Raw genomic sequence first — 14,178 nt, forward strand, 5'->3', positions numbered from 1 at the left:
ACATGCCCTTCACTTTATTCTTTTCTGGATGACTGAGTTAGTTAGATAAGACTTTGGTAAATATTTGAGATACCCTGTGTTCTCTAACTGATGACATGCCCCTTGACCTCAGTCTTCCGTGAAAGACTTTTTAAAACATCAATTCAATGTATCAAATGTTTTGTAATGTTTTAGTATTATTTCGATTTTGAAAAAAAATCTAAACACTGAATCAGAATGAGGCTTTAAACCATGATTGGGAGGTTATAGAAGACAATTTAATGAATTGCATTAAGGACTTCCACGATGAAGGTTACCTTGATTGTTGTTCTAATGCCACTTTTGTTTCATTGTTCTAAAGCAAACACAAATTATGTGGGGCTGCATCCAAATCATCTAATTTTTTTTGCAACAAGATACAGTGGTTATTACATCAATTATTGCTCTAGAACAAGGGGCTTTTATTGGCGCCAAATTTTGGGTAGAATATTGATTGCTAATGAGTGCATTGATTAAAGAATTCAAGGAGTGTCAGGTGTGGAAATTTGATTGGGAAAAGATATGTGATGATGTTAATTGGGAGTTCTTGAGATAGATGTTCTCAATCATTTTGATAGATAAACAAAATATTCTATTGATAAATAAAGAGGAAATGGTGGTCAAGAGACCAGCTAAGCAACGTACAATACATTAGGAATTACTTGACTCAATAAAAATTGAATCCCATCCAAGAGAAAATCCTTGAAAATGGCCCTTTTTGAGCCCTTTGAGATCTTGACCAAAAAAAAAAAAAAAAATTAGCAATCCAAAGAATTCCAATAAGCATCTCATGGGGTGGATATCCATCAAATGAACTGTTTTTTTCCCTTCCAAACACCCCTAGAAATGGACAAAGAAGCTTTATTTATTATTCTTTTTGTGATAATGTAGGGTGCCCTTTTGGAAGAAAGACTAATCCCCTCGGATATGCCCAATCACCACAAATTGGCGTATTGGGTATAATCACAGGAGGAGATTCGATATCATGACCTTAGGGAGCACATCCAAGCTGCTCAATCAATATTCTCAATATTGATCAATGGTAGTCCAATTGATTTCTTTAGAAGCTCTAAAAGTCCAATAAGAGGTGATCTATTGTCACCCTTCCTATAACATGTGTTGATGGGCCAACTATATCATACCTTCAGCTTGCAAAGGGCACATTGGTGTTCTTTGATGTATCTCTACAGAATTTTAGATTCTTTAGAGGTCTATTATGCTATTTCAAAGCAGTATTGGGGTTGGCCATTAACTTGCATAAGATGAAAGTGTTCAGTCTGGGTTCAACCTGTAAGATTGACATTCAAGTAGGAATTTCAGGATGCCAAGTGGTTACTTTCTAGCTTCTAATCTAGTTTTTTCCCTTGGGGCACCCTATAGAAGTAAATCTATATGGGATCCAATTATTGAAACAGTGGGGCATTTCTTTAGCTCTTGGAAGGTTAGATACTTATCCAAGGTGGGGAAGGTGACATTGATAAGGATCACTCTTGTCAGTATCCTGATGTACTTTCTCTCGCTCTTCGGGATATTCTTTGGTGTGTGATAAGACCAGGAAACATAAAATCCACTTGGTTGGAAATATATTTTCAAGCCTAAATGAAAGGGGATTGGATATCTGAAAAATTAGGCAAACAAACGCGGCTCTATTAAGAAAAGGGCTGTGGAGAATCGGTGAGACTATCATTGTTTACGGAGAAGGGTCATCGAGACTAAATTTGAGGATAGGAATTTTGGATGGGAAGTGGAGAGACAAAATTGTGTTTTGTGTATGGGGTGTGGAAATGTATAACTAAGATCCCTCCGTTCTGCAGAAGGATATAGTTCAGGTTTGGGAAGGTGAGCAAAATGAGGTATGTGCAGATATATGGTGTGGCGTGTCACCTTTGCAAGAGTAGTTACCTAACTTATATGTATTTCATCAAAATAGCGGTTGCCTATGGAGAGATTCACGTTTCATTATGGGATCGAGTTATCTTGATACTTTGGCTTTAAGCATCTTAATGATTAGGAAACTCATTAATGGCTGCCCTTAATGCCAACTTTCTATGGTATCAATTTCCCCCTTCGAAAAGGATCTATTCATTTGGTGGGAGCAAGGTGAGTTTCTGGATAGATAGATGGTGTGGTGTGCCACCGTTGCAAAAGCTGTTTCTAAACTTGTACTCCATTTCATAAAAAAAGGATTGTTGATTGAAAGGTTCATTTCTCAAGATAGGAATGTGTTATCTTACTATTTAGGCTTTAGGATGCATCTTAGTGATTAGGAATCCCATTGATAGTTGCCTCATTAACCAACTTTCTATATTGTCTATTGTCCCCTTCGAAGAGGATCGATTGTTTGGGATGACACTCAGGACCATGTTTTCTCCATTAAATAATTTTATAAAAACTTAATGTAATGCTAGTCTCATGCAGAATTTCCTGTGGCTTGCTATTTGGAGTTGAAAAATGTCCATCCAAGGTAGCCTTTTTCATTTGGTCTGCTTCCTTGAATCGGATCCTAACCTTGGATAACGTCATTGCATGCTGTATTACGTATGTTAGTTATTTAATTATTGTAGTATGTGTAAGACTTGTGGTGAGTCGATTGATCATATCTTAATTCAGTACACTTGTGGCAGATGTTTGGTCTCACTGCATGTCATTATTTCACAATCTTGGTTGTTTCACTAGTTCGGTCATTTCCTTGTTTGAAAGTTGGCTTTAAAAGAAGTGATACCATGGTGTTTAACCCCCTTTGCCTTTGGAAGGAGAGGAATAACCAAGTATTTGAAAGGAAAGCACAACTGCTAAAGGAAATTATTTTTGCCATTCTTGGTTTGGTGTTACCTATTGGGGTACATTGTTGAAGGACTGTAGGGGTGTCTTATTTGAAGACATTTTATTGAGGTGAGATTCACTTTGTAAGTTGGTTGATTATGGTCTTTGTTTTGTAATGACCAGTCATCTCAACCATATATTTTTTTTAAATTCTTTATATTAATAAATACATTTATACCTTCAAAAAAATATTTATCCTGTTCCGAATATCTCTCCGTTCCCACTCCCATATGACAACCTCACTCTTCCCCTCGATGTTCCTGCTCCACGTATTTGTTACTGATACTCTTCGACATGCGTTAGTGGGTTCAACTCTAAATCTCTGAAGCCACTTGTCCATTAGAGCTAAGTTCTCAAGTTATAAATTTCTATCCCCAGCCCACCACCTTTCTTTGGGGAATAGACTTCCATTCATTCAAATGAAAATTTTAATTTCTTTGTTTATCATTCCACAAAACATTTCTTACCAATTTGTTAATCTACTTAACTATTGCCATCAGGATAGATTAAATAGGCATGAAATATATTGGAATGCTTGTCAGAGAACCTTAATAGGGACTCTCTTGCCACCTTTTGATGGAAACCTTGTCTTCAAGTTGCAAGTTTCCTTCTTCTTATCCCACATTACCTTTGACATATACCGGGTACCTAATGGGAGCCCCAAACTCCACAATCCTCCCAAAGTTACACTTAATTTATACGTGGAGCCATCCTCGGTAAGTTTTTTAGGGTAAAATGTTTTTGAAATATTTGTCGAAGAAATGTTTTAGGCTGCCTTAAATTTATAAGAGAATATCACCAAATGGCACCCAAGTTTAGATTTTCATCAATTCCCTTTTAACTTCCTTCAATATTGTAAAGACTAGTTGTCTCATGAACCTTAGACATGTTGTTACTACCATGATGCAACCAGTTATTGAGAGATAATGAAAAGCATTGAAAGCAAGAATATGAGTTTGAGGTCCTCAAATTTCCCTTTACAATCAATAGTATGGGGGATGGCTAGCAATTTCCCTTGTAAGGATTTAGATATTTATTTTTACCTTTATGACTGCAGCAAAAATGGTCCAACTTACATGACATAAGGGTGTTTCCATCTTTGCAATACTGCTCCTGAAATAAATTGGGGAACCTTGCCATATTATGTAGCATAATTTTCATTGCATTAAATCTGTTCAATATTTATGTTAAAACATATATCATTCAAATTCCTTTTGACTGCTCATAATTTTTTTTAAACTTGTTAGTGTTGGTTTTCTTGCCTCAATTATTGAATGATGCATTCTTTTTAAACTATGAGACTTTACACCTATTTCCCTAATGCATGTCTATATAGACCAGCACAGATTCATTTGAACAACTTAAACCCTACATATTTTGTTTCCTTTTAGCAACTTGACTTATCATATACTTTTTATTTATCACCTGCAACATTATGGAACAGATGAGTGGAAAGGCTAGGGAATATAATATTAGAAATGAAGCATCCGTGAAAATGTAGGAGTGGCTCCTGTAGATGATAAACTAAGGGAAAATTGACTGAGATGGTCTGGTCATGTGCAACAAAGACCGGTTATGCCCTAGTTAGAAGGAAATTGCAAGTTGAAGGTTCTAAAGATTGAGAGGAGGAGCAAAGGGAACATGAATTGAATTAGTGAAATTTGATATGTCACACCGTAATTAATCAAAGGCATCACTTTAGACATAATTGAATGGAGGAATAAGATTTATTCTGCCAGCCCAAAATTTAGGATAAGGATTTGGTGATTATGATAACCTGTGAACATCATGGAGATCTTTTGCTTGCATTCATCATGTTATTTATTATTTGTTTATTTCATCTTTGTTCTTATCAAATATCTTTTCACTCTTTTGGCTGCTGATGTAGTTCCATGGTTCCTGGTTCAAGAAATCCAATGTGGGGAGAAGAGTTCAATTTTTTTGTTGATGAGCTTCCTGTCCAGGTAGAGCTTATGGGGTAAAATATTCATAAATTGAAATGTTGAAATTCGAAGCGTAAAAAAAGTTGTAAATTTTTTTTTTCGTAAAATAATAATGTAAAAAAAAAGAGATTTATTGACTTTTGACACCTAAAAAATATATTGACTTTCGACACCTGTTTGGATGACCTAATCAAAAAGGGATTTCAATAGAATTTTACATATGGGCTTATATGGAAGTCTACTTACAAATTATAGAAGTTCAGTAAATTGAGAAAAAATCCAACCTTAAGTTTTGTGTCTATGATTGTTTAGAGACAAAATATGTCTACTTCAAAACAGAAAGAAAATAGGGTATTACTAATTGTAATCATTTCTGTAGTGTCAGATATTTATTAATAATAATAATATCTATTTTGTATAATGTGTAAAGTACATGCAATATTGAGTTTATTGAGACCCTAAGTAAACAATATTATATTAGTGCTTGCGTAGACCCTATTTTAGGCAATTGGGGTTTTGGCCGGGTAAAGCTTTGGCTAAGTTTGTAAAAAGCATACTCAATTTTTGTTTTTTGCTAAATAATTGTCTCAACTCTCAATTGTGCTATACATACTTCTTTGCCTATAGGGGAAAGCATTTACTTTTATCTTTCCCCACTCTTATGGAAAACATTAATTTGTAGCAAATAATTTTTTTGTTGTCATCATCTCAACTAGGCCTTATCCCAACAATTGGGTTGACAACATGAATCCTATTTCATCATTCAACTTTATCTTGAGCCATCCCCTCTACCAAGACATGTATTTTTCTATTTTACCATCTCTATCCGCATTGTTTTCTTAGTTCTTTCTCCCTTTCAGAGCTTTCAACATTCACCGAAGTGCCTTTTTCACAATATTTTTATTGGCCAAACAATCTCGTCGATTTTTCTTCATTTCATGTCCTGCCTTTATTTCTCATCGATTTAGTTATTTGAATCAAGTTGTATTCCACATTCAGATGGGGACCACATATGCCATTTAGATAAGGGTAAAACTTCTGAAAACTTATCAATACATGAAGCCAATTCCTCAAGGACAAGGAAAAAAAATCCTCTAGCACAACTCAGAAGAGCTTGACCAAGTGTTGGGGTGGCTTTGCTATTATTGCTTAAGATTCTAAATGTTGGGGTGGCTTTCTTTAGGCATCCTTTGCTAAGGCAACCTATGCCATCGTTGTGTAATCATTGTCTTCTTCGCCACTTTAGGTCTCTCTCTGCTTCCACTCTATTGATTCACTAGACTGCACAAAACAAACAATCTCTTAAACTCGAGAATTCTAGAGTTGGGCAGACTCTGAAGAATCAAAGAAGCCCGCAAGTGTTCGACGGAATGATTCAAAGCGATTCCATCACTTGGAACTCTATGGTCAATGGGGGCTTGATATACCTTTAGTCCAAACTTACCATAGCCTAAGAAGTCTTGACCAAAGCAATGAGCTTGGGTCCAAATGCACTAAAATTCAAGTTTGAGCTCATTCCTAGACACATATCTTTATGATTTTTCTGCCATAATGCGATTCTGCCTCTGGGCGATGTTGCCCAAGTGTAATGCCAGTGTTGCCCAATGCGATTCCGCCCCAGTGCAATGTTAATGTCGCCCAACACGAAGCCACCCCAATGCGATGCCAATGTTGCCCAATACGATTCCGCCCTAATGAGATCCCGCCTCCGGGCCATGCCTCCCTAGTGTGATGCCAGTGTTGCCTAGCATGATTTCGCTTCCAGGCAATGTCGCTCCAGCACGATGCCAATGTTGCCCAAGGCGATTTTGCCTTAGGTTGCTACTGCCCCAGTGTGATTCCTCCTCTAGGTGCTAACCACCCTAGCTCGATGTTGCTTACCTTTTCAATTGCTTGTTTTTGCATCATTTACTTGTGCGCCGTCCTGATTTGCACCAAGGATTACCCGCCTAGAGGTTGTCATAACCTCTACGCTGTGGAAGGGGCTAAATGTAGATGGTGCAAAATGAGAGGAGGGCATTTAAGTCATTTCATTCCCTTCTTGCATATAAATAATAAATTAGGGATTGACTGATTAGTGGATGACTTCTCTAACCCTAATTTGATTTCCCTTTCTCTCATCTTTAGCCACAATCTTCCTTCTACCTTGATTACCATCAACATCACCATCACCATCTAAGACGTTATCCATCTTCCCCATTTACAGCCTTAAAAAAAGGTCTCATATTTCCTTCCTTCAAGAGACTTGAAAAAATTGGGAAAGGAAGACATCCACTAATCAGTCAATCTCTGAGCACGATTGTTGGTTTCTAAATCTTTGTTGCCTAACCTTCTTGCATTGCGTGACTCTATATTCAACATCATTGGGTAACTAGAGAAGTTTCTCTCTATGCATAGCTTCTGATTCTTCCCTAATGTTCTTTTTAAAATCTTCTTTGAAATTCAACTTAGGTTACTAGTCTCGCCATCTTTATCTTATTTTTCAGTCGGACTTCTCCCCACTTGAATATGCAATTGTGTTATGAGATTTTGGTTTCTACTACACCCACCTATATCTGTTGTGATGTGACCATTTTTCCTAATCTCAGTTTGATCACTGACAAGCAGATTTCTTATTCCCCTCTCCCAGTCTTTGAGCCCCCTACATTACCAACGTCATTTCTTACTTAACCTTTATGCACAATATAGACAAAAGTAAGGAGAGCAGAGTCTCTCTCTTTCTTAGAGGAAAACAAAGAACCCTACTCTATCCCCATTCTCACAATATTATTATCCTGGTTTTGCTATTTGTAACTTCTATGCTTGAGCTGTAAACTTTTATGAACTCCCAGATTTTTCATTTTTTTCTGGCTATACACAGTGACATTATTTTTTGGTTTCCCATAACCTACTATTTTTTTTTTTTTCATAGATAAGCAGAATTTTACTTAAGAAATGGATGGTGGTCAAGAGACCAACCAAAATAGGGTAGGACCCAATCTCAATAGCTACCAGAATCAATACAAACAAAACCCCATTTAAAAAGAAGATACTAAATAAACACCCTCTCGAACTTTTTAAATGCTTTACACCTAAGATTAGCAAACCAAAATTACTAATAAACACCTCAAGGGGAGGCCGTTCCTTTCCATTTATCAAAAGACCATCTGGTTTCTGCCCTGCCAAATCCCCCAAGCAATGGACACAAACTCCTAATTCGATTGTTTGTATGAAAAAAGGCTTACATCTACCAGCTTTGAAATAAACATACTAATCTTAGTTTCAATTCCTTCATCTACATTCCTTTGAATAGTATTTGAACCCTGTTGGCCTAGAGTATGTGATCCTTTGTATGCTGTTCCAACTAATTGCAACCCACCCTTCCCCCACCCCCCAAAACCAAAAAAAAAAAGAAAAAACCAAAAAAGTGTTGTGACCCAACTCCGAAATGGAAAAGAAAGGATGATTAATGCCGAAGTAGGGTCAAACGAATCAATTTCTTTGTGGAAATTTAAAATTAAAGACACCAATCCCTGTTATGTATTTTAGATACCCATTATAGGAATGATAACATTTTTTCCAGAAGGTTAGGTATGAAAAAGATTTGGCATCCCTCTTGAACTGAAACAAGAGCTGAATATCAACCTTGTTCTTTCTCTAGGATAGGCTTTTGTAGTGATTGGAATACGTTGCATCCTCCTTATTGTGGGACCTCTACTCGTTCTTCCCCTTCTCTCTTTATTGCTTGAACTTGATCTTTGCATTCCCCTTTTCTAGATACTCTATCTACTTGATTCTGCATTCCTTTTCTGTTCCTAAAGCACCATGAAGGAGATTTTAATTTTTCACATATAAAGCAGACACACTTGCTCTCTCACAACTATTCTGGTTAGGGATTTGTTTCCCCAAGCTTGGGCGAGTGGAGGATGATTCCTTGTATCCAATTCTTATTATCTAAAAAAATTCATCATTGATTTTCCACCTGAAATCTTGTTATGAGAGTTCTTTTTCACCGCTACATTCTCTTCCTACTTCTAGTTCTCCGATCGATCTAAGGCATAGACCTCTCATTTTCCATTTTTCCTAGCTTGTTGTAGTGATTTCGGTGATTGCTGGACCTTGAACATTGATCCGACTCTTGTTGACTATTTTAAATATTTCATAACTGCCTTGCTTCTTGGCTAGGCCCTTAGGTGATATATTGTAGAGTGTGGAAATTCAAAATACTCTTGAACTTTCACCAAATGACTGCCACATGTTACATGATTGTTGTGTATTTTTTATGGAACTTCTTTTGAAATTATGGAAAGATCTAAAACCATTATCCTTTAATCACCTTTTGTAGTTCCAGTGGCCCTTGATGTGCATGATATTTTTCACCTTCCTGCACTCTTTTAGACACTTGTTAGCTTTAAATTGGAATGTGCCAGGTGTCAAAATTCTAATACTCGGTGTCCATCTAGCCCTCTTTGACCATCTGGGTTTATACTAAACTTATGTTCTTTATTTTTTTTCTCCATGGAGAAATGCCTCCTTACCCTCCATTTTAACGCCCTCCTTTGATTCTTTGGTAATTTGGACTTCTGATCGGTAAAGCATGTGGCAGCTCATGACAGTGTCTTATCTTCAGTGTTACCTTGGCCCTCCCAATTTTCATGTTTTTTCTATGTCGGCATGTCGATACGACACTTCATGGCACGATATGATGTCACACTTCTAGGCATTTTTCATATTCATGGTAGAACAAATTTTCCGTAATTTTTTTCTCAAATGAATTAAATTATGAATGTGGACCATGGACTCAATTAACTTGTGTAGTTATCTAACTCAAATTTTCCTTCATGTGCACAAATTACTAGATTATTTGTTAGAACATCTATTGTATAAGGTACCACAAGTTAATATTTATACGGCCATGCTGCCGCATTAGAATTTTTGGAGGTTGCTATGTTGGAAACCTTTGGACACCTTGACACTTTAGCTCCTTACCACGTGTCGGTGTAGCATTGCTTATCTCCCCTTTTCTTTATCTCTAAATCTGCCACATTAGTTAGATCCCTGTAGATTCGGGAGATCCTCTCATTTTTTGGATCTCTGACCGTCTTCCTTAGGTATCGAGGCTTTTTCAACAGGCTAGCATTTTTCCTTGAATGAGAAGTTTAGCTCAATTTTGTTCTAGTTAAGAGTTTTCCTGTTAATTCTCTTAGTGATTGCATTATCTAAGTGGCTTTTGTTAATTTTCAAGGTCTTTCAGGACTCACCTATGATTGCACTAGAAACTTTGTATGGTGATATGGATGAAAGAGATCTAGCACAAAACTTTTCAAGTATATATAGTTTGGATCTCTAATTTGTAGTTTATGCTTTCATTTCTGTATAATATGCATTATTTTCTTGAAGTATGCAATCTATACCATAAAAGGTACATATGTATAATATGCATTATTTTCTTGTGGCATGAGATCAATACCATACAAGGTACATTCCTTTTTATATTGTGTGTGCTTATATTGTCTTTCATAGAGTCTGGTTGAATTGAACTCTTTCTCAATTGCACTTGTAGATCAATGTGACAATATATGATTGGGATATAATTTGGAAAAGCACAATACTTGGTTCTGTGACTGTTCCAGTTGAAGGTGAAGGTCAAACTGGAGCAGTTTGGCATACATTAGATAGCACACCGGGGCAGGTAATTTTCCTCAATAATTTTTGTTATAATTGTAGGAATCCTTTCTGGTTTTTTCTCACAGTGAATCTATGTTTTAATTTGCCAGGTGTGTCTTCATATTAAAACGAGTAAACTCCATGTAAATTCTTCCAGGTATTGGCTGTTTTGATTCACGGTTTTATTTTTATTTTTTATACTTCGCTATTTTCTAATATGCTAGGAACCATTTGCTTACATTCAATAGGAAACCTTGCAGTTGCGGTTAACAAGACATTTCTCATATGTATGACATACTATTACTTCCTTGGTTCACTAACACACTTTTGGCTTGTTTGCTCAATTGATTGAAGTTTCTTCTTTTCCATCTAGACAAATAAGAACATCTCCTTTGATGGGTTTGGAGTGGTCGTCTTTCCCCTTTTCTCTCGTGTATGTGTGGCATGTGTGTTGCTTTTTTGGTCGGTGGTGGTATTCATGGTTGATGTTCAATGATTTTGAAAGGCATTTGAAGCCCATGCCTTGATATGCACCTCAGGTTGGAGATCAATAAAAACGTATTGAGACACAAGGAAGAAACTTAAAAACAACTGAGACATAGGCCTTAGACCAAAGACTACTAAAAGATTTCTTTCTTAATGTGAGGAGTGCCTAAGGCTTAAGCCTTTTGGCCAAGGCATATGTCTCATTTTAATTTTCCTGTTTTATTTTTTTTCCCTATTTTCATAGAAAATATATATTAACTTCTTTTAATTTTTTCCTCTGTTTTTTTTTTTTTTTTTTCTTCTTTTCCTTCTTGTATTTTATTTCTTTGCTGGTGTTGACATGTAGTATAATTGGAGCGTTTAAAAATAACTAATATAATTTTTTTTTAATCAGTTAATATAAATTATTTTTTAATATCAAATTGTAATATATGCAAGAAAGCTTGAATTGGTTCTGTTAATAAATAAAATTTTGCAATATTTAGTATTTTCAGAAAAAGTTATTGAAAAAACACTATTTAGTTTTATTATTTCAATAAACATAAAATAACTATTTACTTCATAAATTTTCAATTACTCGAATATAAAATATTTCCTTTTTATTGATGTATAAAATAGTGATATTTATATTATATATTATTATCATCATTCTCAATAAATTTTGTATTGCTAATGTAGGGATTAAAACTTGATATTCGATTATGTGAATTCGAAACTTGAAAATTGGAAATATGTGGCACCTACCTTAACTTCCCCTATTTTTCAATAGAAATTATTTATTTGTTTTATTCTTCATGTAAAAATTCCATGCATGTGAGACTTACTCCTCGAGTCGTTGGCAGTCAACTGTCTTACCTCATGGTTCAACATTTGGAAACATTGGTTGTGGTAGGGTCGGCCATGGTGGTATTCACAATGTAAGGAGCTCAATTCACCACCACGAGAGATATAATGGATAAGAAGTGTAGCCCTGTTGATTCTAAAGCTCTACCCACCTGTTGTATTATTTTACCATATTTTAACAAATGAAACTAAAAATAAATCTTGGGCTTTACATTTATCAAAACTATATCTGTGCCGAAAATTCACTAACTTTTCTTGCTATTCAATATCCTATTACGGGATTTTGAGGTTTAACATTGAAATACTTAATGCTCCCGTTATTACCATCATCAATGTTTTTAGGATTTTAACATGAATCTGGTGCGGATTGATCAAGATCTTGAAAGTGGTAGTAAGGCAGGAATTTTTTAGGTCTATAACTGGAGGGATTCCTTGGGTAGATATTTCTTGTAGATAAAATTAGAACTATCTTCGTCATACTACAAAAATTGAAGTGGGCATGCGCATGAGGATAACCAGAGTTAACTTCGCTTTGATCTTAAGTCATTCAAATACGAGAGAACAAGATAACACTATAAAATTCCCTTGTCTTTATATTTAATTGTTGATTTTTCATTAGGGTTAGAAGTTAGAACACCCCCCTCTTAATCTTGTGATGGACCAAGTACATCAGCTTGTTAATCCGCTAAGGTTCCAAATAAATTACTTGTATATTTTGAAAATCTTCATGTTTAGGTTTTTATTGCATGCCTTAATAATTTATTATGTCTAATGTGTTCCATTAATTAGTTGAGTGTCTAGAAATTATTTTATTTAGAACTCATACTACATAAATGGACTGAAGGTGAATTAAGGCGTTGAAGCTATGGTAGATGTACCAATCACAAAGAAAAGAAAAGAAAGAAATCTAATAACCTATGGTTGACACCATGTTGCTTCTAGACAAGCTATGGTGAAATAATACTATAGGAAAACGATACCTTACTAGTCCCTAACACCATGTTGCTTCTAGAAAGAAATCTAATAAGCTATGGTTGACTGACACCTCCCTTTGAAGACCCATCCGATATGATCCTTCCATATTCCCCAACATACTACAAATGGAGTAATGGACCAAAGTAACCGCTTCGACTCTTTGAAGGGGAAACCTCAACCATCCTGAGACTCAAACAGGTCATAGATTGATCTTGGCTAGCAACCAGTGATACCAAATAAGCCCATAACACGATCCCAAACACTACGAACATAAAGACAATGAATCAGAATATGGTCAACAGTTTCCCCATTGGCTAAACAAATAGAGCACACGATAGCAATGAAATGGTCAAATTTTTGAGTGATAGTGTGATTGGATGCATGGTAAGTGGGTTGGAGACATGGCAATCAAGTCTTACATGCAAGACTATATGTAATAATTTGCAACAATGATGTTGATGATGTAATCAGTCAGTTTGAGGTGACTAGGGACAAAATTTTCTATTGTATGTTACATGTAGTAACATACAAAGTTACTCCCGATGGACAAGATTTCGGATTGCTCTCTCGAACTTGTTTTGAGTCTGATTTTGATTATCTAATAATCAATTCTTATTTATTCGACGAGATCTATGCAATGATTTAGTTCAATCTCATCGATGATGCTCCGATCGAAGATTGAGCTTTCAAGTAGTTATGCGAATCTTGAGGCAATGTCTTGAGGTCCGATTTACGTGATCTAATAATCTATCTTGTTTAATTTCTCTATATCTTTCTCTATATCTTATAATCCATCTTAAGAAGTTTAATTTTTTTTTATTCTTTATTTTTGATAGGTAATCATTGGTGATGTTTGTTTGCTCAATTAATTCCCTGGTTAACCTTTAATTCTTATTTAATCCTAGCGCATATGTTGAGGAATTGTTGAAAGACAATTATGATTGTATAATCATTCCTTTTGAGACTAATAGCTGTATAAACAGTAAAGTAACATGAAACAGCTAAATTACAAGTTTTTTCTTTGCTCATCTCGATCGACGGGTCTTGGCATGTGTTTCAAGAAAATTCTTGATAACTAAAATCAAAAATCTGAAAGTGATCCGGCCTATCTAGATGAGCGTCGATTGAGGTTATCGCAACCACTTTCCCAACCTGAACCATCCACCGCAAACTTTCCCTCAATAACTTTTCTCCATGTATTATGCACCTTAATCCCAAATCTCCAAGGCCACTTACCAAGGAGCGTTGAATTCATCATACTCAAACCTTAGGATACTAAGCTTACCATTCTTCTTGGGAGTACACACCTTATCCCACCTCACCATAAGAAATTTCCCTTTCTTGTCCTTGTAACGCTACAAGAAATTCTTGAAATTCTGTCCAATCTAACCTTGATACTCCTCAGCAGGGAGAACAATAGGAGGAAGTAGCTCAAAATGCTAGC

The 14,178-nt window shown here is 35.7% G+C and overlaps 1 protein-coding gene across 2 annotated transcripts in view; it reads left to right on the forward strand.

Moving 5' to 3' along the window:
- Positions 1–14,178, forward strand: part of LOC147396494 (C2 domain-containing protein / GRAM domain-containing protein) — a 90,244-nt gene that overhangs the window by 40,855 nt on the left and 35,211 nt on the right. For both annotated transcript variants that reach the window (XM_086451098.1, XM_086451099.1), the window contains exons 4-6: positions 4,730–4,805; positions 10,327–10,455; positions 10,541–10,587. In XM_086451098.1, the coding sequence (XP_086307224.1) occupies positions 4,730–4,805; positions 10,327–10,455; positions 10,541–10,587 (252 nt within the window). The remainder of the gene's footprint in view (positions 1–4,729; positions 4,806–10,326; positions 10,456–10,540; positions 10,588–14,178) is intronic.

Source organism: Akebia trifoliata, chromosome 8, assembly GCF_017979445.1.
Source record: "Akebia trifoliata isolate Shusen 1 chromosome 8, ASM1797944v1, whole genome shotgun sequence".
In the NCBI taxonomy this organism is placed as follows: Eukaryota; Viridiplantae; Streptophyta; class Magnoliopsida; order Ranunculales; family Lardizabalaceae; genus Akebia; species Akebia trifoliata.